The sequence below is a fragment of the Oncorhynchus clarkii genome, chromosome 3 (genome assembly GCF_045791955.1).
Source record: "Oncorhynchus clarkii lewisi isolate Uvic-CL-2024 chromosome 3, UVic_Ocla_1.0, whole genome shotgun sequence".
NCBI lineage: Eukaryota > Metazoa > Chordata > Actinopteri > Salmoniformes > Salmonidae > Oncorhynchus > Oncorhynchus clarkii.
This window is the reverse complement of record NC_092149.1, coordinates 51,429,162-51,447,130: the sequence shown is the minus strand read 5'-3', so window position 1 is coordinate 51,447,130 and position 17,969 is coordinate 51,429,162. Positions and strand designations below refer to the sequence as shown.

The window sequence follows — 17,969 nt, the reverse complement described above, 5'->3', positions numbered from 1 at the left end:
CCGTTCACCTACTCTGCATCTGACTAAGACACGGCGGTTGGAACCAAAAATTTGGACTCATCAGACGAAAGGACAGATTTCCACCGGTCTAATGTCCATTACTCGTGTTTCTTGGCTCAAGCAAGTCTATTCTTCTTATTGGTGTCCTTTAGTAGTGGTTTCTTTTCAGCAATTCAACCATGAAGGCCTGATTCCTCTAAACAGTTGATGTTGAGATGTGTTTGTTACTTGAACTCTGTGAAACATTTATTTGGGCTGCAATCTGAGGTGCAGTTAATTGCTGATTTCTGAGGCTAGGAACTAATGAACTTATCCCCTGCAGCAGAGATACCTCTGGGTCTTCCTTTCCTGTGGCAGTCCTCATGAGAGCCAGTTTCATCATAGCACTTGATGGTTTATGCGACTGCACTTGAATAAGCTTTCAAAGTTCTTGACATTTTCCGGATTGACTGACCTTCATGCATTAAAGTAATGATGGACTGTTGTTTCCCTTTGCTTATTTGAGCTGTTCTTGGCATAATACGGACTTGGAATTTTACCAAATATTGCTATCTTCTATATACCACCCCTACCGATCGGCTCAAATGCACTAAAAAATAAAATGCCACAAATTAACTTTTAACAAGGCACACCAGTTAATTGAAATGCATTCCAGGTGACTACCTCATGAAGCTGGTTGAGAGAATGCCAAGAGTGTGCAAAGCTGTCAAGGCAAAGGGTGGCTACTTTGAAGAAACTCAAATATAAAATCTATTTGGATTTGTTTAACATTTTGCTGGTTACTACATGATTCCATATGTGTTATGGCATAGTTGATGTCTTCACTACTATTCTACAATGTAGAAAACAGTATAAAATAAAAAATAAATACAAAATAAAAAACCTTGAATGAGTCGGTGTCCAAAGGCGAGGAGACAGGTTAAAGAAGGTTTTTGAAGCCTTGAGACATGATTGTGTATGTGTGCCATTCAGAGGGTGAATGAGCAAGACAAACGATTTAAGTGTCTATGAACAATGTATGGTAGTTCTTGAGTGTGTCAAGAACTGCAACGCTGCTTTTCACACTCAACTGTTTCCCCGTGTGTATCAAGAATGGTCCACCAATCAAAGGACATCCAGTCAACTTGACACAACTGTGGGAAGCATCGGAGTCAACATGGGCCAGCATCCCTATGGAACGCTTTCGACACCTTGTAAAGTCCATGCCCCGATGAATTGAGAATGTTCTGAGGGTAACAGGGGGTGCAACTCAATATTAGGAAGGTGTTCCTAATGTTTTGTACTCTCAGTGTAATGTGTATTGTATGTACCTAGTGTCTCAGAGTACGGGTCATGATCAGTTATAACTTTTGGATCTTAATGAACAGCATATGGACAGGGAGGAGCTGAACCCACTCTGAGAAGCTTGATACATACGGTCACTGTAGAGGCTCCCAAGCCCACCTTTGACGATGACTCTGGAAGTGCACACCGCTCTCCCATGGCTGTTCTCAGCGACACATGCGTACTGGCCTTCGTCCTCTGGCAGTGCACCCTGGACTGTGAGTTGGGTCAGGCCATTCTCAAAGGCAGAGTGGGCATGCGGCACTGGCTTGTCTGGAGGGGGAGTGGGGGAAGGAACATGCGTCACACTCGGGGAGGAAACACCTAAACCCATTCCACACACAGCAACAAAAAAAAAGAAAAAAAAAATTCTTACACTAAGAGTATAAAAGTTAAGGAGAGCAGTATTACATGGAGAGAGATGATTGAAGAAAGATTATTAAGCAACTAGACTAATATTCATTCATTCATATTGAACAAAGAAAACATTTGCTGTGGAATCGCTCATAAAACAAATAAATGTGTGGTGGCAGAAAAAGACTACACACATGTAAAAAATAACAACAACAACCTTGTAACTGATCGGATGTGTGTTTTCCTGCAGGCCTGAGTTTACACAGACAGGCAGCTAGCTAGCTCGGTGTTAAATTGATCCTGGATGGGTCTCCCGAGTGGCGCAGCGTTCTATCGCAGTGCTTGCTTTGCCACTAGAGAACCTGGTTCGGGTCTAGGCTCTGTCGCAGCCGGCCGCGACCGGGAGACCAATTGGAAGGCGCACAATTGACCCAGGGTCGTCCGGGTTGAGGGAGAGTTTTGCCGGCAGGGATATATCTGTCCCATCGTCCACTAGCGACTCCCGTGGTGGCCCGGGCGCAAATGCACGCTGCCACGGTCGCCAGGTGTATGGCGTGTCCTTCGACACATTGGTGCAGCTGGCTGCCGGGTTAAATGGGTCGTCGTGTCAAGAAGCAGTGCGGCTTGGCTGGGTCGTGTTTCAGAGGACGCACGGCTCTCGACCTTCGCCTCTCCCGAGTCCGTACGGGAGTTGCAGCGATGGGACAGGAACGTAACTACCAATTGGATACCACGAAATTGTGGAGAAAGTTTTGTAACTACAGCGCACAACATGATTCAATGCACCAGTAAATAAATCGGCACAATCACATTTTGGAGCTCAAATTGAGATCATGTATACTGTGCTAATGACGACACAAAAAGAGAGTAACGGAGAGGAATGTACAATATGCCATATTTATGCACCACCTCTATATAAATGGCTCTTGCATTTCATAATCGGCCGGCACAGGTCAGAGTTTGGAAAGAGAGAGAGTCTCAGATGTCTGCTTTTGGAGCACAAACACTTGCCAAGTCTAGCTGTGTGTAATATTTCAGAAGAGGTTTCAGGAGGCAGCGATGCATGTTTTTCCTTTATATGGTTCCTAGGCCTCATATTTGTTTAATGGCTGTGGGTGTATTTTCCAGCGGAAAGAACAGAGGGCTGCGAATCGGTCGGTGCTGGGATCCCTGCTGGGAGCGGGGACTATTTCTCTTCCCTGAGATAAGTGTGATGCCATTAACTGTCCATCCGTCTTCAAGAGACCAGAGTATAACATCAACAGTTCCCGTACAGCTCAGACCTGGAGCACTAAGAGAAGTGGCCTTGTGGAAACTATGGCTACGTCCCAAGTGACACCCTACTCTCTATATAGTGCACTACTTTTGACCAGGACCCATAGGGGTCTGGTCAAAAAGTAGTATACTATGAAGGGAATAGGGTGCCATTTGTGACAGAAACTATGTTAGATCCTTCGCTAAAATCAGCAACAAGTCAATTCTATTTGAGTTTAAAGATTAAATCTCTATTTTAAAGATGCCTCTTAAAGGCCCAGTGCAGACAAAATGTGATTTTCATATGTTTTATATTTCAGCACTATGAGGTTGAAATAATACTGTGAAGTTGTGAAAATAATGATAATGCCTTTCTAGTGTACTGTAAGAGCTGTTTGAAAAGACCGCCTGAAATGTCATCTTGTTTTGCTGAGATGGAGCTTTGGCCTGCCTGGTGACGTCACTACATGGTAAATTAGTTAATAAACCAATAAGAAAGAAAGTGCCAAACCGCTCTGCCAATAACAGCTAGTTTTCAATTTTCACCTCCCCACTCAGCCCACTCCCAGACAGTCCTAGCAAATTTCTTGCTTGAGAAATTGCTCTTTGCTAAGAAGCTATTTTTATTATTTTTTTACAATTAAGTACTGTAAGGTACTTAATTGTTACCCAGAAATGATTTGATATTTAGATTAAAACGGCTGCATTGGACCTTTAATACTTTTCAGCTATGTTTTCTAACGAGGATAATTCAACTCAAACACATTTGGCCACCGAAGTAAAACAAAACACAAACAATTACATTGGCCAAGACACTTCACAAACAAGTTCAGGAGCCGAACTTTTGACTAGAAATGAAAGTTACAGTTAAGAACTGTAGCCCTATGTTGTGAGCCAAGTTAGGCTCAGGTGATAGATTGATTTTGTCTAACTCTTAACAAATTGTGATCCATCTTCATTAAATATGGAAGGATAAAAATGACCTAGCTACAATAAAAAAATACTATGTTCAGTTGGAATTCTGCTAGATCAATTGTCATGCCAAGCTTTCATTTTGGTTAGTGATATTGGGTACCCTTAGGACGTCCATACTCCCAAGGCTAAACCCTAACCCCTACTCTTACCCTAACCTTAACCCTTACCGTAACCAATTCAAACGTCAACTCCAATGAGACATAGACGTCCCAAGGCTCCCGTATAGCATTAATCCATTTTGGAGTTATGACCTTCAAAATTGCCCATTCAAGGGGTTTCCTCCGACATTCTCTACGTAGAGCAGTTAAAGATGAAAAAGATCAACATTCTCTGTGTGGGATCTGACATATTACAGAGACACATGAGCCTTCAGCAGCAGAGCAGCCAGACCTGTGAAACGGTGGTCCTGTGATGGGCCGGCCTCATGCTGAGAGGGAAAGCAGTAGCAGACTTACTATGGCGGTGTCCCAAAGGGCACCCTATTACCTTTATAGTGCACTACTTTTGACCAGGGCCCGTAGTGCACTATATAGGGAATAGGGTGCCATTCGGGAACGCATGTAATAAATTACACACACCCCACCCCACCTAGCTGATCTATTCAAGAGGGTTCTGAGTACAGGGACTTTTTGTTATTCCTACCACTTCTCCCTTCATCCTTCACTTTTCATAGGAGTGGAAGGGATTTGTCTGTCCGTCCAATGAGGTGCAAAGCATTGAAAAACAGGATTATCACCCCCCTCTTGTGGTGACTGCTACTGCTAGGGTTGCACATTTCCGGTAATTTTTGCCAAATTCCCAGGTTTCCCAGAAATTCCAGTTGGAAATTATGGGAAAGTTACTGGAACTTTGCATCCTTAGTTACTGCAGGGGGAGATGCAGGGTGGCAGGTAGCCTACCGGTTTAAGAGCGTTGGGCCAGTAACCGAAAGATTGCTGGTTTGAATCCCTGAGCCGATTAGGTGAAAAATCTGTCCGTTGTGCCCTTGAGCATGGCACCTATTTCTTAAGTCAAATGTAAAATTGTTTTAATGATGGGCTCTCTCACCGTTTAGGAGCCAGGAGATGTTAGGTAGAGGATCCCCCTCCACTGAACACTGCAGAAGGAAGTCCTGGCCCTCACTCACTGAACATCCCTTCAGGACAGTGCTGAACGCAGGGGGCTTGCCCTCCAGCCGTGGGTCTGCAGGCGAGGGAGTACACAGACAGAGTATTAAGAATACGACCTAAATGTATTACATTGGGGCCTTACATTTGAAATGCGTGTTACTGGTCAGTCTAACGGCCCATTTCCACCATAAGACTCTACCCCAGCGTTTGGCCTAAAGTACCTGCCGCAAACAATACCTACCCGGACTTGGGACAACCGACCGCGGTATCGGCAAACTGGGTGTATGACCAAATGCAATCTTTCCTTCTCTCCAGTAGAGGGCATAGGTGGACAAGAATTGTGGCAGGTCATGTCTGGGAGGACACACACTCCCAACAAAAAGACCGCTCATCTCAAACACAATAACCTGAATATGCATAGAATCCGACACGGCTCAGTATTATGGAAAATAAAAGCGATAAATTCTGGACTCTCCCTAAATTAAATCACCGTAGACTGGTGCCAGTACGTTTAGTCCAAACAAAACCACCAACCAGATTTCAAAACAGTTTCACTTGGACTATCATTCAATAAACAACCAACTGTTATTTGGTTAAAGACCGCAGACAGCTTATAAGGACCGGTCCAATAGCAACAGTGTCTCGTTTTAGTTGAACTCAGCCCAAAATCGGCATTGCCGCTGAGGAATGAACTAAACGGTCGATGTGCTCACCTCAGTTTAGCCTGCCTTCATCATTATCGTGTTTTGATTAAGACAGGCAGGGGAAATGAATTAGACGCTTATTTACCCAAAAAGGCAGAGCTGGAGACTGCGGAGACCATTTACGTCTAAACTACTGTACCTTCAACCATAGACCTGTCAGATGAAAAGGGTGACTCGATAAATATCCTGCACAACAAAGGGCCTTAGTTCACACTATTAAAACCAACAATGCTGCTCTCCCGTTCTCCTTTAGTTCCTGCCACAGTGTGTATGGTAAACACTTTTTGACCAGAGCCCTACGGGTCCCAGGGACTCAAAGGGATGGGCACATTTTAGTGACTTCCCTAGCACCACACACCTGATTTAAAATAAATCAACTGCTCATCAAGCTTTGATCATTTTAAAAATCAGATTTGTGGTGCTGGGGCAAAAATTTAAAATGTTGCACCTCTTGGTTCCCCAGGACCAGGATTCGGAAATGCTGGATAAAAATCGGGTGCCATTTGGGACCCAAACCAAGTACTTACTCTTGACCGTGAGGTTCCAAGTCGAGGACACCTTCCCAGTGCTAGTAGTCAGGGTGCATCCGTACGTCCCACTGTCCCTTTTCTGGACCTTGTCCACAGTGAGGATGTGAGTGTTGCCGTCCTGCTGGAAGCTCAGCCCTGCTCTGGGCCTCAAAGGGAAGCCATCTTTAACCCAGCTCAGGCCAGCCACGGGAGAGCCTGAGACTGGAAGAGCACATTAACAGTCAATCTAAATGGGTTAAATATGCAATAATAAAAGTAGCTAAGAACTGTTAGTGAACTGGTATTCGTGAATTGGCAAAAATGTGCATCTAAACATGACAAATACATACAGCATTTTACAGAGTTACGGTTCATATAAGGAAATCAGTCAATTGAAATCAATTCATTCCTAATCCATTTAGTTCACATGACTGGGAATACAGATATGCATCTGTTGGTCACAGATACTTTCAAAAAAAGGAAGGGTCGGGGAACAGAAAACCAGTCAGTATCTGGTGTGACCACCATTTTCCTCATGCAGCGCGACACATCTCCTTCGCATAGAGTTGATCAGGCTGTTGACTGTGACCAGTGGAATGTTGTTCCAATCCTCTTCAATGGCTGTGCGAAGTTGCTGGATATTGGCGGGAACTGGAACACGCTGTCGTACACGTAGATCCAGAGCATCCCAAACGTGCTCAATGGGTGACATGTCTGGTGAGTATGCAGGCAATGGAAGAACTGGGACATTTTCAGCCTACAGGAATTATGTATAGATCCTTCCAACAATGGGCCATGCATCATCATGCTGAAACATGAGGTGGCGGATGAATGGGATGACAATAGGCCTCGGGATGTCGTCACGGTATCTCTGTGCATTCAAATTGCAATCAATAAAATGCAATTGTTTTCATTGTTCGTAGCCCATACCATAACCCCACCACCACCACCATAGGGCATTCTGTTCACAACGTTGACATTAGCAAACCGTCTGCCATCTGCCCAGTACAGTTGAAACCGTGAAAGCACATTTTTCCAGCGTGACAGTGACCATTGAAGGTCAAGACCCTGATGAGGACGACGAGCATGCAGGTGAGCTTCACTGGGACTGTTTCTGACAGTTCTTCGGTTGTGCAAACCCCCAGTTTCATCAGCTGTCTGGGTGGCTGGTCTCAGACCATCCCGCAAGTGAAGAAGCCGGATTTGGAGGTCCTGGGCTGGTGTGGTTACACTTGGTCTATGGTTGAGAGGCCGGTTGGACGTACAGTACTGTCAAATTCCCTAAAATGACATTGGAGGCGGCTAATGGTAGAGATATTAACATTCAATTCTCTGGCAACAGCTCTGGTGGACATTCCTACAGTCAGCATGCTAATTGCACACTCCCTCTAAACTTGAGACATCTGTGGCATTGTGTTGTGACAAAACTGCACATTTTAGCATGGCCTTTTATTGTCCCAAGCACAAGGTGCACCTGTATAATGATCATGCTGTTTAATCACATTTTTGATATGCCACATCTGTTAGGTGGATGGATTATCTTGGCAAAGTTTAAATGCTCACTAACAGGGACGTAAACGTATTTCTGCACAGCATTTTTAGAGGAATAAGATGTTTGTGCTTAAGGAACATTTCTGGGACCTTTTATTTCAGGTCATGAAACATGGGACCTACACTTTACATGTTGCATTTATATTTTTGTTCAATATAATACACCATAAGATGTTTTGAATCACCTTGGCATTTGAATGCGACTTTGGTCCCCTCTTTAGTGTCCTGGCTCTGAGGTACAGAGTCAAATTTTGGTGGAGCTCCAGCAGTCACTGCTGCCCTCGCTGACCTGCTCTCTCTGGTCTGCCTTCTAGTCTCTCTAGTGGGCTCTGGAGATGGCTGTGGGGGGCTCTGGACTCCCACTGGGGGGGTCTTCACCCTATCCCTTGTATCCCTCTCAGGGGCTCTGTGTGGGTCTGGGCTGGTCCTAGCAGCTCCCTGGCCTCTTAGATGGTGTTGCAGACTGGTGGAGCTGGCAGCCTTTGGGGTTGCCACTCCAGGCTTTCTAGGGGCCTCATCAGGCAGGTCTGCAGGGGGCTTGGGAGACACCACGATGGTGGTCTTGGGCAACGCCATGGTGTCCTTCCATGTTGCTTTGGTCAGCTCTGTGTGGTCTTTGGTCTCCCTGGTGAGTGTGGCGAGTCTCTCTCTGGTCTCAGTCCTGTCTCCTGTCTTGGTAGGTGAACGCCGGTCAGCGAGCAGGCCGTTACTTGTGTGCTTGACTTCGGGTGAGTCAGTTGTCTTTGGGACAGGGGCCACCGGAGCAGAGGGACCAAGGCTGTAGTAACACATTGTCAAGGGATTGAATATTTAACTGTAGAGAAATTGTGGAATTATTTGGTAGAAATGTATACATCTCATGAAAATAATTGCTCATGGAATCACAGTTAGTAATACTACAATGCAGGGAATTGTATGAGATACATACTCACATGCCAGCCTCACTGCCTGAACCTAAAAAAAAAAGGATGCACACTGAATTTCCTCTCAAATACAACAAAAAATGTCCCAAATATAACTTGTCCCAAATGGCACCCTATTCAGTGGACCCTAGTCAAAAGGAGTGCACTACAAAGGGTAAAGTGCTATTTGGGACACAACCTGTGTGATGGCTGCAGTATCTTACCCTGAACATTCAGCTCTGCTGTAGCTGTGGCCTTCCCAGCACTGTTGGCCACAGAGCAGGTGTACATTCCTGCATCGTCCACACACACGTCTCGGATCTCCAGGAAGTGGATTCCCGACTTCTCAAACATGTTGAAGTGGGAAGAAGTATGAAGCTCTTCATCTCCCTGTGACACCCATCAAAGAGAAATAGTGACAAAGTGGAAGAGAGAGAGATGTCAGAGATTAAGACTCACCATCCTACATATTTGAAAGACAATACACCATCTCTGTTCTAACCAATGATGCAAAATCTAAATGTTAACTTTCCAAAATGTCATGCTTATTCCCTCCTAATTCAAAAAAAGATTCAAAGTGGGATTGCTGGAAAACCTGGGAATTTTGGGAAAGTTACTGAGATTACTAAACCTTCTCTCTGTTCCATCTCACCTTAAGCCAGGTAACCAGGGGCTGTGGGCGTCCTGTGATTTTGGCAGAGAACTTGCCACTCTGTCCCATTCGGACAAAGATGCGCGAGGGCCTTGTCACAAACTTAGGGGGGCTCTCCCCCCAGATACTGGGCATGCTCTCCATGGTTGACACTCCAAACCGCCCACTGGAGTCAGAGAAAACACAACCACTCACTACCTCAACATCCAAATATGTGTCTGCTTAATCACACCACTTGAACAAACACATTCCATTTGAACAATGACTTAATACAGTAAATATGAGTGACTGACAGACCACATTTACAGGCCGTTGCTTGCGGATCCAACTTTTACGGGATTTTGTCTGCAGCAATCAAAGATCCGGAGCTTCCCGAATCTTCTGTGCATGTACAGAGTATATCAAACCTTAGGACCACCTTCCTAATATTGAGTTGCACCCCCCCCCCCCCTTACTTAAATCCACAACTTGGATCCCTCCACAGCCTCATAGATGATCTAGATACTTTTTCTAACCTCTCTGCATTACAACCAAATTATGATAAGTACTACATTTAAGCAATAAGGTACGAGGGGGTGTGGTATATTGGCCATATACTGTACCAGAATCCCCAGAGGTTCCTTATTGCTATTATAAACTGGTTACCAACGTAATTAGAGCAGTACAAATACATGTTTTGTCATACCCGTGGTATAAGCTCTGATATACCACAGCTGTCAGCCAATCAGCATTCAGGGCTCGAACCATCCCAGTTTATAATATGTATTGGATCACCAAAAAAATGATACTTTTACATTACCATGTAGTTTACCAATAAAATGGTCTGACGGTGAAGTGGACATACTCGGTATTCAAAGAAATGATCTGACTACAATACATTTTAATAGAAAGTTAGCAAAAATAGATCTTGCTACAGTGGAAAGGAAATTACCTTTCCATTTGTGGAGAGATCACCCTGATTAACTCTTTAGTCATATGCCTGTTTAACTATTTAAAAAAAAATATATTATATGAGCAAAACATTTTCTTTTCTTTGGAACAGCAAGCCAGACAACATTAAACAGGCCTATTTCTATAATGATCATGAATTCAGGGAGCAAAAATGATTCAATATTAAAGCATTACACTTCTCACTAAAGGCTTCAGTCATACAGAAGCTATACTTAAAACCCGAACTGGTTCTCTAGCAAGAATATGTCACCCCATGTTCAGGAATGGGCTTTACAATCTCTCACTTTAGGTTATTTGAAAATGAAATCATCATCTCTAAAATATCGCTATTTTTAAAACAAGCCATAGAAAGTTGGTTGCAATTTCAGTTTAATCCAACAGAAAAGACCAAACAAATATTACAACAAATATTATAACCAATATTATGGTTAAACTCAAATACACTAATTGATTAAAAGTATTATTATTCATATTTCTAATGATATCATAAATAGGACTGGTGGAGTTGTCACACATGCAGCAAACAAAAATATATGGATATTTCAGCTCTACTCAAAATGATAACTAATTGCAGCATTACGGCAGAAATGGAAGAGGCAAGTGGAAGGGGGGAAAAGTAAGGAACATGTCTGTTGGCCCTGCATTAAAGACCAAAATTGTCTAAAGACAATTGTGATACTTTATTTTATTTCATTTAAGGACCAAATAATTGACAGCTGTCAGGGGGGATACAACCATCCCAGCTATGCAGATTTTGCTGGGAAGAGAGAATAATTATCAGATAAAATTTTATTGGTTACATACAGTACCCATGGTTAGCAGATGTTATTGCGAGTGTAGCGAAATGCTTGTGCTTCTAGTTGCGACAGTGCTGCAATATGTAATCTAACAATTCCTCAAAAACTACCTAATGCACACAAATCTAAGTAAAGACTAAGAATATATACATATAAATGTATGGATGAGCAATGACAGGCAGCATAGGCAAGATGCAATAGATGGTATAAAATACAGTATATAGATAGATGAATAATGCAAGATATGCAACCATTATTAAAGTGGCATTATTTAAAGTGACTAGTGATCCATTTATTAAAGTGGCCAATGATTTCAAGTCTGTATGTAGGCAACAGCCTCTGTGTTAGTGATGGTCTAGTGGCCGGGGACTTCAATGCAGGGAAACTTAAATCCGTTTGACCAAAATTCTATCAGTATGTTAAATGTGCAACCAGAGGGGAAACAACTCTGGGCCACCTTTACTCCACACACAGAGACGCATACTAAGCTCTCCCTCACCCTCCATTTGGCAAATCTGACCATCATTATATCCTTCTGATTCCAAGCAAAAATTAAAGCAGGAAGCACCAGTGACTCGATCTATACAACAGTGTCAGATGAAGAAGATGCTAAGCTACAGGACTGTTTTGCTAGCACAGACTGGAATTGGTTCCGGGATTCTTCTGATGGCATTGAGGAGCACACCACATCAGTCACTGGCTTTATCAGTAAGTGCATAGAGGATGTCGTGCCCACAGTGACTGTACGTACATAACCGGACCAGAAGCCATGGATTACAGGCAACATTCGCACTGAGCTAAAGGGTAGAGCTGCTGCGTTCAAGGAGCAGGACACTAACCCGGAAGCTTATAAGAAATCCCGCTATGCCCTCCGATGAACCAATTAACAGGTAAAGCATTAAAACAGGACTAAGATCGAATCGTACTACACCGGCTCCTCTGGCAGGGCCTGCAAACCACTACAGACTTCAAAGGGAAGCACAGCCGAGAGCTACTCAGTCACACAAGCCTACCAGACGAGCTAAATTACTTTTATGCTCGCTTCGGGGCAAGTAACACTGAAACATGCATGAGAGCATGAGCCGTTCCGGACGACTGTGTGATCACGCTCTTCACAGCCGATGTGAGTAAGACCTTTAAACAGGTCAACATTCACAAGGCCGCAGGGCCAGATGAATTACCAAGACATGTAAGCATGCGCTGACCAACTGGCTTCACTGACATTTTCAACCTCTCCCTGTCTGAGTCTGTAATACCAACATGTTTCAAGCAAGCCACCATAGACCCTGTGCCCAAGAACACTAAGGTAACCTGCCTAAATGTCTACCGACCCGTAGCACTCACGTCTGTAAGGCTGGTCATAGCTCACATCAACACCATTATCCCAGAAACCCTAGGACCCACTCCAATTTGCATACCGCACCAACAGATCCACAGATGATGCCATCTCTATTGCCCTCCACACTGCCCTTTCCCACATGGACAAAAAGGAACACCTATGTGAGAATGCTATTCGTTGACTACAGCTCAGCGTTCAACACCATTGTGCCCTCAAAGCTCATCACTAAACTAAGGACCCTGGGACTAAACACCTCCCTCTGCAACTGGATCCTGGACTTCCTGGCGGGCTGCCAACACCACATCCGCCATGCTAATCCGTAACACAGGGGCCCCTCAGGGGTGCGTGCTCAGTCCCCTCCTGTACTCCCTGTTCACTCATGACTGCATGGCCAGGCACGACTCCAACACCATCATTACGTTTGCCGATGACACAACAGTGGTAGGCCTGATCAACAACAACGATGAGACAGACTATAGGGAGGTGGTCAGAGACCTGTCTGTTTGGTGCCATGATAACAACCTCTCCCTCAACGTGATCAAGACAAAGGAGATGATTGTGGACTACAGGAAAATGAGGACCGAGCAAGCCCCCATTCTCATCGACGGGGCTGCATTGGAGCAGGTTGAGAGCTTCAAGTTCCTTGGTGTCCACATCGCCAACAATCTACCAAGACACACCACCCTTTTTTACACTACTGCTACTCTGTCTTATCTATGCAAAATCACTTTAACTCTACATACATGTACATATTATTTCAATTACCAAATCAAATTTTATTGGTCACATACAAATGGTTAGCAGATGTTAATGCGAGTGTAGCAAAATGCTTGTGCTTCTAGTTCCGAGCAGTCTTTACCGTGCAGTAATGACTAACCTGAACCTGTGCCCCTGCACCGGTACCCCCTGTAATTAGCCTCGCTACTGTTATTTTAGTGCTGCTCTTTAATTATTTGTTATTTTTTTACTTAACTTATTTTTCTTAAAACTGCATTGTTGGTTAAGGGCTTGTAAGAAAGCATTTCACTGTAAGGTCTACACCTGTTGCATTCAGCGCATGTGACATAAAATTAAATTAAATAAATCAATAATAATCTTAGCCACAATCAGCCTGATCAATTCTATGCGAAGAAGATGTATCATGCTGCATGAGGCAAATGGTGGTCACACCAGATACTGACTGGTTTTCTGATCCACGCCCCTACTTTTTTTAAGGTATCTGTGACCAACAGATGCATATCTGTATTCCCAGTCATGTGAAATCCATAGATTAGGGCAAATTAATGTATTTCAATTGACTGATTTCTTTATATGAACTGTAAATCTAAAACATTTGAAATGATTACATGTTGCGTTTTTATTTTGGTTCAATGTATATTTTATACACAGGAAAATCACGTTGACAGCACTGAGCCTTGAAAACGGCAACATTTTATTTATGCACCATGGCAAAATGTGTATAATTGCAGGAAATTAACTTTAAAACTTCCACGAGATAAGTGGGGCCCCCCATCCAAACCTCACTAAGGGCCTCAAAAGGACTAAGCAGCATAGTACCCTTTGATCTCAATCAGTTTCATGGAGATATGCATTTAGATCTACTTGAGTTTTGATGTAGCCTACAGTGTTGTTTTGAATTATGGAGGGAATACATTTTAGAGCAGATGGTGGTAAACTAGCATACTGTAGCGTACCTGTGTATGTGTATTTTGCACAGTGGCACGCGCTGTTGAGTTCTGGCCACATGAGAGAAAAGTGTGTTGCCGTTTTTGTCTTACAGTAAATGCTATTCGGGTTAGGTTATGTAGAATACTGTGATCATTATGTGATCTTGCATACCAGTGGAGGCTCTTCAAGGGAGGAAGAGGACCATCCTATTCAGTGAATTTCAACAACCAAAAAATTGTGAAACATTAAAAAAAGGTATCCTTATTAGATAAAACTATACTAAATATAATATATAATTGACTTAAACACACCGTTTTGCCATAAAATGTCTACAGTGGCCTCAACAGCACCTTTTAGGGTAGCAACATGGTGTAGCCGGAGGACAGCTATTTCCAGTCCTTCTCTGGGATCATTGTCTTCAATACAAAACCTCGGAGGCTCATGGTTCTCACCCCTTCCATAGACTTGCACAGTAATTATGACGACTTCCCGAGGGACATCATCCAGCCTCTTTCAGTATGAATTGACATGTTGTCCATCCAATCCAAGCATACACTACAGCTAGCTAGCACTGCAGTGCATAAAGTGTGGTGAGTTGCTGACTCAGAGAGAACGACAATTGTTTTGTTCAAAACTGTTCAACTACTAAGGAAGAGCAGCAGAGAGCGAGAGTGAGCTAGCTATATTTCATTGTAATTTTTTTCTTCTTCTTAGTTTACTTTTCACTTACTTAGCTAATGCAGCTAATTTAGCTTACCCAACAACCTGACTAAAGCAGAGATTAATGCTATGTATGTTAGCTAGCTGGCTAAGGTTACCCAACACTGCAACTCTAAGTCAAGGTAAGCTAACAAAAATATAAGCTTTTGGTTTTACAAATGTATTGCCACTGGGACCCGCTGGTGTAACTGCTAAACTGCTTGCTGTACACTGTACTGTGTGATAGTAAACCCACAATCCAATCCATGTGTACAAACACATTAGTTCTAGTTTGTTGATCATAACGTTATGGTGACAACTTAGGCTGTGTAGCCATTAGCGGTTATGCTATGAAGGTTTGGCTGCCTAGTCAAAGACTGACACAGCTGTTGTGTTGTCCAAAAGCAAGGGGAAAAGAAAAAGTGAGAGAAGGAAAGCGAGTAGATGCGAGAAGGAATTATACAATGAGCAAAGTGATGATGCTGTATGTGGCTGCTATAAAGGTGAACAGGGGTGTGGGTGATCAGGGGTGTATTCATTCCGCCGAGTCAGTTGCTAAATGTTTCTTAAGAGCTCCAATGTAACCTACCTAAATGACTACACCACCCTGTAGCACTCACATCTGTAAATATAAAGTGCTTTGAAAGGCTGGTCATGACACACAACACCATCATCCCAGACCCACTCAAATTTGCATACAGCCTCAACAGATCCACCAATGACGCAATCACAATTGCACTTCATACTGCCCTCTCCCACCTGGACAAGAGGGGAAATAACTATGTGAGAATGCTGTTCATAGACTACAGCTCAGCATTCAACACCATAGTCCACTCCAAGCTAGGGACCCTGGGACTGAACAACTCTGCAACTGGATCCTGGACTTTCTGACAGCTCGGACCCAGGCAGTAAGGGTAGGCAACAACAACTCCGGGACACTGACCCTCAACACGGGGGCCACTCAGGGATGTGTGCTTAGTTCCCTTCTGTACTCCCTGGTCACCCATGACTGTGTGGCCTCGCATGACCCCAACACCATCATCCTTGGTGTCAACATAACTAACAACTTAACATGGTCTACACACACCCTCACAGTTGTGAAGAGGGCATGGCAGTGCCTCTCCCCATCAGGGAGGCAGAAAATATTTGTCATGGGCCCTCAGATCCTCAAAAGGCTGCACCATCGATAGCATCTTGACAGGCTGCATCACCACTTTGTATAGCAATTGCACCGCCCTTCACCGCAAATAGCTACAAAGGGTGGTGCGGACAGCCCAGTACATCACTGGGGCTGCCATCCAGTACCTCTATATCAGACAGTGACAGAGGAATGACTGTCAATTTGTCAAAGACTCCAACTGCCCAAGCCATAGATTGTTCACTCTGCTGCCATCCAGAAAACAGTACCGGAGCGTCGGCTCTTGGACCAACAGGCTCTGAGACAGCAGTCTTATGGCTTGGGGGTAGAAGCTCAATAGCCAGACTGCTAAATAGTCAATTAAGAGTACCCATGCTCTCTGGACTGACTATCTTGCACTTGACGCTAAGCACACGCACTAGACTTGATATATACACACCATATACACACACACTCACTACACCGTCACTCCCACACAAATCACTCACGTACAAACACTACAGACGCACAGACACAAACATACATGCATTCACACATGCAGACTCACACTTTAGCACATTTTATTAGTCAAAAGCACCGAATACAACAGGTGTAGTAGACCTTACAGTGAAATGCTTACTTAAGAGCCCCTAACCAACAATGCAGTTTAAAACAATATGGATAAGAATAAGAAATAAAAGTAACAAGTAATTGAAGAACAGCAGGAAAATAATAATAGCGAGACTATATACAGGGGGGTACTGGTACAGGATCAATGAGCGGAGGCAACGGTTAGTTGAGGTAATATGTACATGTAGATAGAGCTATTAAAGTGACTATGCATAGATAACAACAGAGAGTAGCAGTGGTGTAAAAGAAGGGGGGGGGGCAATGCAAATATTCTGGGTAGCCATTTGATTAGGTGTTCAATAGTCTTATGGCTTGGGGGTATAAGCTGTTTAGAAGCCTCTTGGACCTAGACTTGGTGCTCCGGTACCGCTTGCCGTGCGGTAGCAGAAAGAACAGTCTATGACTAGGGTGGCTGGAGTCGGACAATATTTAGGACCTTCCTCTGACACTGCCTGGTATAGAGGTTCTAGGTGGCAGGGAAGCTTGGCCCCAGTGATGTACTGGGCTGTTCGCACTACCCTCTATAGTGCATTGCCGTCGGAGGCCGAGCAGTTGCCATACCAGGCAGTGATGCAACCAGTCAGGAGGATGCTCTCGATGGTGCAGCTGTAGAAGCTTTTGAGGATCTGAGGACCCATGCCAAATCTTTTCAGTCTCCTGAGGGGGAATAGGTTTTGTCGTGCCCTCTTCACGACTGTCTTGGTGTGCTTGGACCATGTTAGTTTGTTGGTGATGTGGATGCCAAGGAACTTGAAGCTCTCAATCTGCTCCACTGCAACCCCATCCATGAGAATGTGAGAGTGATCGGTCCTCTTTTTCCTGTAGTCCACAATCATCTCCTTTGTCTTGATCACGTTGAGGGAGAGGTTGTTGTCCTGGCACCACATGGCCAGGTCTCTGACCTCTTCCCTACAGGTGAGCGTTTTCTTGTTTGCTTATGGCGGAATACAGCCTCTGACTGTGTTGGTATGTAAACAGCTACAAAAAATACAGATCAAACTCTCGGTAGATATTGTGGTCTACAGATTATCATGAGATACTCTACCTCAGGTGAGCAATAGCTTGAGACTTCCTTAGATATCGTGCACCAGCTGTTATTTACAAAAATACATAGCCGGCCGCCCCTTGTCTTACCAGACGCCGCTGTTCTATCCTGCCGGTACAGCGTATAAACCACCAGCTGTATGTTGATAGTGTCATCGTTCAGCCACGACTATGTGAAGCACAAGACATTACAGTTTTGAATGTCCATGTTGATAGTTTAATCTTTTCCGTAGGTCATCTATTTTATTCCCCAAAGACTGCACATTTCCTAGCAGAATGGAAGGAAGTGGGGGTTTATTCGATTGCCTTCGAATTCTCAGAAGGAAGCAGGCTGGCTATTTGAAGAATACATTTTTGTTCATTTATTTAACACCTTTTTGGTTACTACATG

At 43.9% G+C, this 17,969-nt stretch overlaps 1 protein-coding gene across 7 annotated transcripts in view; it reads right to left on the bottom strand.

Annotated features, from left to right (window-relative positions):
- The window catches only part of LOC139396950 (myosin light chain kinase, smooth muscle-like), a 96,992-nt gene that overhangs the window by 40,497 nt on the left and 38,526 nt on the right, over positions 1 to 17,969 (bottom strand). For 4 of the 7 annotated variants that reach the window (XM_071143906.1, XM_071143897.1, XM_071143922.1 and 1 more), the window contains exons 6-12: positions 9,334 to 9,499; positions 8,906 to 9,071; positions 8,712 to 8,733; positions 7,965 to 8,557; positions 6,247 to 6,450; positions 4,954 to 5,088; positions 1,444 to 1,596 (exon numbers count right to left, since the gene is read on the bottom strand). In XM_071143906.1, the coding sequence (XP_071000007.1) occupies positions 1,444 to 1,596; positions 4,954 to 5,088; positions 6,247 to 6,450; positions 7,965 to 8,557; positions 8,712 to 8,733; positions 8,906 to 9,071; positions 9,334 to 9,499 (1,439 nt within the window). Of the gene's footprint in view, positions 1 to 1,416; positions 1,597 to 4,953; positions 5,089 to 6,246; positions 6,451 to 7,964; positions 8,558 to 8,711; positions 8,734 to 8,905; positions 9,072 to 9,333; positions 9,500 to 17,969 lie in introns of all 7 variants that reach the window. The other 3 variants (XM_071143884.1, XM_071143915.1, XM_071143894.1) reach the window with 1 other exon arrangement.